The sequence below is a fragment of the Strongylocentrotus purpuratus genome, unplaced genomic scaffold (assembly GCF_000002235.5).
Source record: "Strongylocentrotus purpuratus isolate Spur 01 unplaced genomic scaffold, Spur_5.0 spur5_scaffold_14, whole genome shotgun sequence".
Classification (NCBI taxonomy): Eukaryota; Metazoa; Echinodermata; class Echinoidea; order Camarodonta; family Strongylocentrotidae; genus Strongylocentrotus; species Strongylocentrotus purpuratus.
The window spans coordinates 31393591-31402528 of record NW_022145599.1 but is presented as its reverse complement, the minus strand read 5'-3'; the positions used below and the strand labels follow the sequence as shown (position 1 = coordinate 31402528).

Genomic DNA, 8938 nt, shown 5'->3' with positions numbered 1-8938 from the left:
ATACGTACTGTGTACTGCTGCTGCTATATTACGCCATTGGGTAACATACGTTGTACGTATACGTACGTATACACACACATCTCTGTATGGAATGAATACGCATTGTTGAGAATTTGGATGAGAGACGGTGAAAACAGCCCATGATATTTGCGGTTAAACAGAACGATTTGGCTCTGAAATTCAGAGTTTGGACTATCTTTGTGATCTGATATACAGGGTCTACAACATGAATGAAAGGCCCGAACGAGGAGACGAATCTGGAAGCGAAATATGGACTTCTTCCTCAAGTTGGGAGGCGCAATGTCTGGAGGAATTGGACCGGGAATTAGAACCAAATTTGGACGAACGTCTCCCGCAAGAGAAACAGTTTGCTTCAGAAAAACTTTGGTATTCCTTTCAGAATTGTGCTAGTGCTGTAACCACATTATATAAAGGTGTGTTAAATCATCAGATTCATATTTATTATATTGTAGGTTTAGTTGTGAAAGAAACAAAAATAGAACTTCTGACTAGGCCTATTCATGTTGCATCTAAATTTCCAAATATTCCAGACATGTTGAGAGTTGAGACATTTTTTTCCAGTTCATCTCACACTGTCTTAATGTTATTTCAATTTTCATTGATTAATTTCATTTTACTCATCGTTACTTCTAGATCTTGTACATGTAACAACGTATAAAGATTTGAGTTAGTAAATTCATGCAATTTCAGAGCAAGTGTCACGCATTATGCGTGAGTGCGTGACGTTGCGCATTTAGAGGGTCTGAAAACAGTCTCACACACGATGCGCGCGCGATTTAAAAAAACGCTATACGTCCGTTATACCCGAATAGCTGATCTTTGAACTTGGCGTCTCTGCAATTTTTATGGTTTTTGTGGTTGAGTAGTGGTCATTTCACGAACATGGCCAGATTACGAAACCACCTCTGCACTGTTACTGCACTGTGACTGTGCCTATCTGGATCTGGACTGGATGTATACGACGATGCATGAGCGATGTGTATGCCTATGGACGTATGCCCAAAGTTCGGGCATGACTTAAGTTCACTTGATCTATCTCAAAAGATCAGTAAGATTTCGAAAAATCTGTATCACCAATCGAAAGAGGAAAATAAGATTCCATAAGACACAAAATTTTCTTTGGAATTGGGTACGAACTACGAAATTTTGAAAATATTAACAAAAGATCAGCAAATTTTGCAGTCATTTGCGAAAAAATTATCAACTTAACGATAAGGGTCTGAAAATCTTCATTTGAGAGCAGATTTTCTCAAAATTTTGAGTAAAAAGTGGTACCAACTGATTGTATGATATCTTGCCTTGCAATTGCAAATTATGATATTTGATGGATCACATTTTTTGATAAACAGCTGTAAACCCTTGTGCGTGAATAAGTCTCATTGTTTTTATGACTTTTTAAGTTGTAACCCATTACACAAAACCATGATAAGCGAGAAGTTCATGATTTTGATTCTATCCGCTAAAATTTATAGTTTTTTTGATGTTCTATCAGATTTTCTCCTAAATTACCAAAGAAGATTATAAGGCTTTATTTCACTCGAGCTGGTTTAAAAAGTAAAAATCTAAGAGAGTGGTCGCACAAATGATACAAACATCATATTTGCATGAAAAAGTGTGTTACATACTTAAATATTAAAATATCTAAATTTAAAAAAATTGATGAAACTCGAGGTTGCTTTGGCGACGAGCGAATCAAAATTTACAAGTAAGAGGAGCTGAGGAGACCATAAGCTCATATCCTATTAAAAGAAGACCCTGATCTATTTCTAGTTTGATAAGAAAGTAGCAAAAATGATATTTTATGAATCACATTTTTAACAATAATTTATTAAATAATTATATGATAAATGTCAATATAATGCTTGGAAATGGAAAATATTTAGAGAAAGACCTAAATGATAATTTTCGTCATTCTCATGGGTCTGTAATTATAGACTGTTTGATCTTCGGCTACTTTTCTATGGTAGACGGTAGACCTGTCACCGATGTACATGTACAGTGTGTGTATAAATAATATTTATCTCATTTACCTGTTAAGGCGTTAAAACCTTATAAGGTTTGTATGCTTTGTGTAATGTTTTTGTTTTAAAAACGATAAGAACTGATCAGTGAAATTAGAGCTTGCAGATCAATAAATGGTTTTGAAATACATTTTCAGTTTTATTTTTTGCTGAGCCTCGTAAACTAACTAAAAGTTACCTTGAGATGGGGTTCTTAAAAGATATGACAAGATTGGAGTCATAAAGGAATTGTCGCGGAAGTTGTTGCTCATCTTGGCAAAGACAGTTTTGTGAAACACCTAGCAGACAAGTTGAGCGACCGCGTTGAGATTTTGTTGATCTTGTTGTAGTAATGACGGTATCAAGAAATGGCCCCCAGTTATATTTGTCATTCAAGTTCCATCTTCCTTCTCCAATAATTTGATCTGATGACGTGTGTCAATGTCAGTGTGTAATCTTGTGATTCATGAGTTTAATACTTCCTTATGAATTGTATCAAGGAAGGTTATGTTTGACAAAGGAAAAAATTACAGAGTTACAGATAATACAGAAATATTTACATGTATACAAAGATTATTGTCATTTTCATGGGTCTGTAATTACGGACCATTCCATCTTCGGTGCCCATTTTCATGGTAGACTCTGACTGATATGTGGACAAATAATATTGATCTCATTTACTTGTAATGTTAAAGATAAACTCCAGTACTGGTAAAAAAAAAAAAAAAAATTCACAGAATCAAACGAAACTTACACTGAGTGTTCAAGATTACAAATAAATGACATGTGCCAAACAATTTTGGAAGAAAATGTATACTGGCTGAGTAATGAGCATAGAAAGACAAGGAAATCAAGGTAGTACTAGCCCCGACACCATGTGTGTTGTCCCATATATAGCTTTCTATGGGAGTGCTTGTTACTTTACCAAGACTCGGTCAAATTTATCATGATTTTGATGACTCCAGAACCTTGCAGTGCACACCAATACTTACATGCTACATGATCAACTGTTTCTGATCCTTTCCACACCTTTTCTTTCACAATGCAATCGCATTACCAGTACTAAAGTTTATCTTTAATGCTTCAAAATGTTATAAGAAAAGCTTGTATGTTTCTATGCTCGTATTACATGTACAAGTACTAGTTAATTTACAGAACTGTTCATGAAAGTAAGAGCTTGGTGATCAGTACCAGTAAATAAATTGTTCTATCAATTTTCTGTTCTTCTGTTTTTCCTTGCCCATCTAGACTAACTTAAAGAGAAAGTCGAGTTCTGGGTAGAGATGAAAAACTATTTGTGAGCGTTATCATTGTTATTATGCAAGTCTGGAATAACATCAGAGAAAAAACTGTTCCCTGAAAAGCATGGCTCTTCAAATGCCTCCATATTCTAAATATGACAAGTTATAGTAATGAGGCCCAATTTTTATGCCACATGTTTGTGTAGTCCCAATTCTTTCTGTGTACAGTGCTTGATACTTTACCAAGACTTGGCCAACTTTCTTATCATTTTGATGACTCCAGAACCTTGCAGTTCACACCAATACTTACATGTACTTGTACATGTGTTACATGATCAACTTTTTCTGATCGAGTCCACACCATTTCTTTCACAATACACTCAACTTTATCTTTAATGATAGCTTGTGATGGTGTTCTACAAGGACATGACAGGTTTGGAGCCCCAATAAGACTCTTGTCTGGAATATTGTTGCTCATCTTGCCAAAGATGGTTCAAGATGTCAGCGATCTTGTCCATATGATGGTTTTATGAAACGACCCTCTGAACACTATTTTGTCTCAAAATCATGTCTTTGGTCTATAGATAGCCTGTAGGTCAAGCGTAGGATATGATTTATTTCTTTTGTACTGATTTAATCTTAGTGTCATTCCAGGTCAAATGATTAAAATCACCTGAATCTTTTCATACAAATGTAGTTTAAACCCCATTTGCCCAGATATACAGTCTACAATGTATAGAGTAAGTTAACTGATCTTCAAAATCTGAAAACCTTAGCTCCGTTGTTTCATCATAAATTAATATGCTGTAGTTTGTCACGTCTTATCTGAACAAGTCTTAATTGGACAAAGTAAACAATATGTAAAAAATTACATTTACTGTACATGTATCAGTAAGGTATATTACCAATATTTTTTACCCACTTTATAATTATAGTGAACTGGAAAAATTGATTGCAGGTGTCTTTTGTTTCAGCATCGGTGTGGATTTACTTGACCACATTGAAGGAAAAAAAATAGAACAGCTACCGTATTCATTGTTCAATTTTAATTGCCTTTTGGTGAGTAAGGGTAGTTAATTCATTTGCTATCTCTTCAATCTCTTTGTTGTCTTTCTAACTCTCTTATTATCTCATTTTATTTTGCAGAACGTCTTAACCAAAGCAATATCCATATACCTCTTTGGCTAGTTTTCCAAAATGCTGCTGGATCAGTCACACAGTTATATAAAGGTGAGTTTGTCTTTCCCTAAGGGTATGTTCACACATGCTGCAATAAATCGCCACAAAATATTGTGTTTTTTTTGGGGGGGGGGGGGGGAGGGGGTCCAGACTGTTGGTGCCCATGTGTTTCCGGATGCCTGTTGTTTAGCCCTGCCTATTGCATTCATTGCCCAAGAATTTGTCCAAGGAAATGCAAGGTGATGACAGTTACAAATTTGTTTTTTCTAGAGATTTAACTTTATCAGTGTTTACTAGGAGCAGTATGTGTCATGCACAATCATCCCTTTATCAAGAGATAAATATGTAGGACAACTCTAATGTACTTACATCACATGGGCCTACATACAGCTCTTAGTCTCATGACTGTTTTCTGTAGAGGGTCATTTGTGTATTGTTGTGCATTTTATGCATGGGTTACAACCAGCAAAATTGATAGCTTGATACTGGTTGGACCAAAGGCGTAAAAGGGCTAAGGGCTTGAGATATGGTGGGCAAATGGGGGAATTCAGCAATGAAGCCCAAATTATTTTTTAAGGGCTAGCTGAGCAGCTATAGATCCCCATCAGTGTTGTATTTGATTTTCACAAAAGTGGGCTTTCTTGTTCAAATGTAATTATTTAGGAATGTACAATCTGATGTTTTATTTGATATTCAAGAATAAAATGATTTTGAATTGAATTCAACAATTGTTTTATTAAAAGCTCTTCTCATTCTCTTCGTCCTGTCTGCCTCCTCTTTCTCCTGCAGAAAGCACAGATGCACAAAAAGGTAGCTTAGATCTAGGTATTAGCATTGGGCACCAGCGCCGCACCCGAGACATCGTGGCCTGGGTCAAGAAGCGCAGAAGACACATACGGCGCGAGGATCTCCTGGCGTTCCTCTGCGGGAAGGCACCACCTGGCAGGATCAGGCCGTCCCACGGAGTACCACGCAGCCCCTCAGACAGGTCGTCCCCCCGCACCCACTCACCGCCTCGTGAGGCCCAGAGGACAGGGTTAGGGGAGCCTGTGGATGACCTTCAGCCTTTTAGAGATGCCCTTGCTCTGCATGGTAGGTTTGGGGAATAACATAAGGCCTGTTTTCATCAGCTCGAGATTGCCAAATATCCCACTATTTGAACTTTCCTGATTGCAAATTATCCAGCTAATTTGCGTCTTCATCAGCCCGAAGTTGCAATTAGCGTGATATTTGGTCGAGGTAATCATCCCAAGATATCTTGGGCTAGTATGCAAAATATCCCGCTATCCCGAAGACTTGCACTATGCGCGAATGCTGAGCAAAATATCTTGAGCTAATTTCTCGAGCTTCAAGCTTCGAGGTCAAGTCTCGAGCTGATGAAGACGCGATTTGTAACTTCAGAATTGCTTCCCAAATCTGAAATAGCGGGCTATTTGGCAATCTAGAGCTGATGAAGACAGGCCTATAGATTTGTGATATGATAAGAACTTGAGTACTGAAATGTGATTTCAATATTCCAAGAATATTGTGTATAGAGAAAAAGTGGTTGAAGAAAGCAATACTTTTTCTACATTTAATGTATCAAAATGTATCAATCAAGACATATTTTCAATTACAAGTGCCCCTAAAAAATGGTTTTATTTGTAATCTTAGAAAACAATAATTTTAGGATATTATTAAGACACTATTAAGAAATATCATTTTCACTTTTTTTTTAAAGATAATACAATTGTAATTCTGATTTTGTTTATTTGTATCCTTGATTACATTTTAGGACTGAATGGGGCAATGGCCAACATTGGGGTTTCCCAGTCGCCCTCTTCACATCACTCATCGTCACGGCGACGCCACTTGTCGAACCACGATCTCTTCCCAGAGGACCTGGTAAGCCATCCCGACTCTCGGAAACGCTCCAGCACCAACATCGCCCCCACGGTGGAAGGATCACCTTCGCACAAACGTTCACGTCTACTATAAAAAAAAATATTTAAAAAATCACCTATACATCGTGTGCCACTATTCTTGAATTTGTAACATATAGCGAAAAACAAATGTGTGTGTACTACCTATGACAGCGTTCACAGACAGACATGGACTATTACTGTTGCCTTCCTAAAAAGATTTGAAAAATAATGAAAAATAGTGTGCATGCACATGAGCATTTGGGCATTTTTATTTTGTTTGTTTATTAATCATTTAAAAAACGATGCTGCACATGTTTTTGTCATTAACCCCTTCTTTGTGTTTTTTTTGTTGTTGCTACAGTAGTTCCACTTCTGTATGTTCTACCATAAAGTCATTAAAAAAAAGCACAATAAGAAAAACTGCATCTCTTTAGATAAATATTCCCTGTTTATGAAATTATATTTGGTCACCATATGGTAAAAGCATGCTGTACACATGTAGAGTCATATACATGTATGGTATACCAAATTTTATTTTGCTTGTTCTGTTGTCAACCCAATAATCCTCATTCGAACATTTCTTGAATTGATTTTATAATTATTTCATTTATCTTTTATATTGTTTTTTATTGTGTTATTTAAAACTTTCATTTTCACATAGCTTCATTTTTTTTTTGGCATTATGATCTATGTTGGTGTATTTATAATGACAATGTGTTTTATTAATTACCTGCCCATATGAAACGTATTAAGAAAATAGATAGTGTGTATATATATATATATGTCCACTCAAGCCAATTTGTAAAAAAAATACTTTATATGCCTGACTTGTAAATAGATTTGTTCGTATATGAAATTTGTTCTACTTGTGAAGTTATATTTCATGTGAATTGACTTTTGACCATTCAAGAGGTACGGTTCCTTTGCTTTGTAATGCGCTAAGTACTGCATATAGGAATGCAAACATGTATGTTTAGACGAGTGTATACCATGTTGGTATGATGGTACGACATATGCTCCAGGGACTCTTGCTACGACATCAACACTAGTCCAATGCCTAATGTCCATCATGGGTCTACTGCTATATGTAAACCTCACTGCGTTCAGACTGTGGAATTCATTGTATAGCTACATGTACATGTACACTATAACTGTACCTAGTGTGAATGATATATGAGGGAACTTCATATAACAAAACGTTGTATTGGGAGACGCATGTTAAAGCATCGTTTCAAACAAGAGTCCAGCTGTAGTCAGAACGCTTATCACTAATGATTGGCCAGCTGTCACAGTGTCATATCATTTGACCTAAACCACAGAGGTGTCGTGGTCTAGTGGATATGTCACCAGACTGTGGATCACATGGTTTGCAATTCGAGTCCCACCATGGCACTAATGTCCTTCGGCAAGTCATTAATCTGCATTTGCCACTCTCCACCCAGGTGAAGTAAATGGGTACCTGGTAGGAAGAAATTCCTAGAATGCTTTAGCACCTTATTATCGCAGCTCAGCTATAATAATAATATGATACTTTGTATTAAGCGCAGTAGAGTATATTCATATAGAAGCTGCGCTATATAACGGACCTATTATTATTATTACCTCTTCAAAACTAGTTTTATTTATATGACGTTTCTTTATACGATGTTCAAGTCTGTACGCTTCTTAAGTCTAACCTAAAAGCCAGTATTTACTCTAACCTCTACCTTATATCTAAGATGAAAGAAAGCCTGGACTAAGCAAATGTCGCTGTCCAGAGCAAATGTTAGAGAGTCTAGTTGCATTTTTGTCAAATATCACAGGTATGAAGGTTTTGTACAAACTTAGTTTTTTATATCAAGGACTAAGCAAATACAATTACATGTTATGAACATCATTTTAGTTCCATCAGTTTTCATGCTATATTGCAAAAGCACTTACCGGTAAATACCTCTCTGACTGTCAAGTTGGTACTTAGCAAAATATTCTGTTTAGCAGAGTAACTATATAGGATGAACAAAGGAAAAACATTGGGGGGGGGGGTGCAGAAAGAAAGGTGCGAATATTTCAGTGAGAACATAATTTTGCTTGTCTTTTGTTTCTTCATCTCTCTCTCTCTCTCTCTCTCTCCTGTTTTTTTATAATCTTTTATCTCTGTATTTCCCCCTCCCTGTCCATTCAAAACAAATTGCGTTAAAGTTTTAAATCGATTTTGTTTTACAATTCCAAAGCAAACTGTGATTCCATTTAGAGTTTAATGTTTTATTTACAGAAAAATATTGTTGAAATTAGTAATCAATCATATTTGTATTCAATTAAAAGCTCTAGATTCTCTTTGAATTGACAGGAGATAACAAGGTCCAGTCAAGCTTTTATTATTTTCCTCTAAAATTTAAGAAATGTGTTCTTGAAGATTTTGAGAGAGGACCGATGCTGAATTTAATGCAGTGTACAAATATTGCAAATGCAAATATTTAGCTCTGTGTAATGCAAGCTTTGTACAGTTTTGAGAATGGTTTCTCTTTCCCTTGTTTGTACAAGTCAGCATTTTAATATATTTGCATAGTAATTACATGTATATATACACTTTCAAAGTATTATGTTCCTATCCTTT

General features: G+C 36.0%; 1 protein-coding gene across 1 annotated transcript; it reads left to right on the top strand.

Annotated features, from left to right (window-relative positions):
• Positions 1-8337, top strand: LOC115918604 (UPF0472 protein C16orf72 homolog). The gene is made up of 4 exons (XM_030984734.1): positions 1-434; positions 4409-4492; positions 5231-5533; positions 6216-8337. Exons 1-4 carry the CDS (start codon positions 227-229, stop codon positions 6416-6418), a joined length of 798 nt encoding a protein of 265 aa, XP_030840594.1. The 5' UTR covers positions 1-226; the 3' UTR covers positions 6419-8337.
• The last annotated feature ends 601 nt before the right edge of the window (positions 8338-8938 follow it).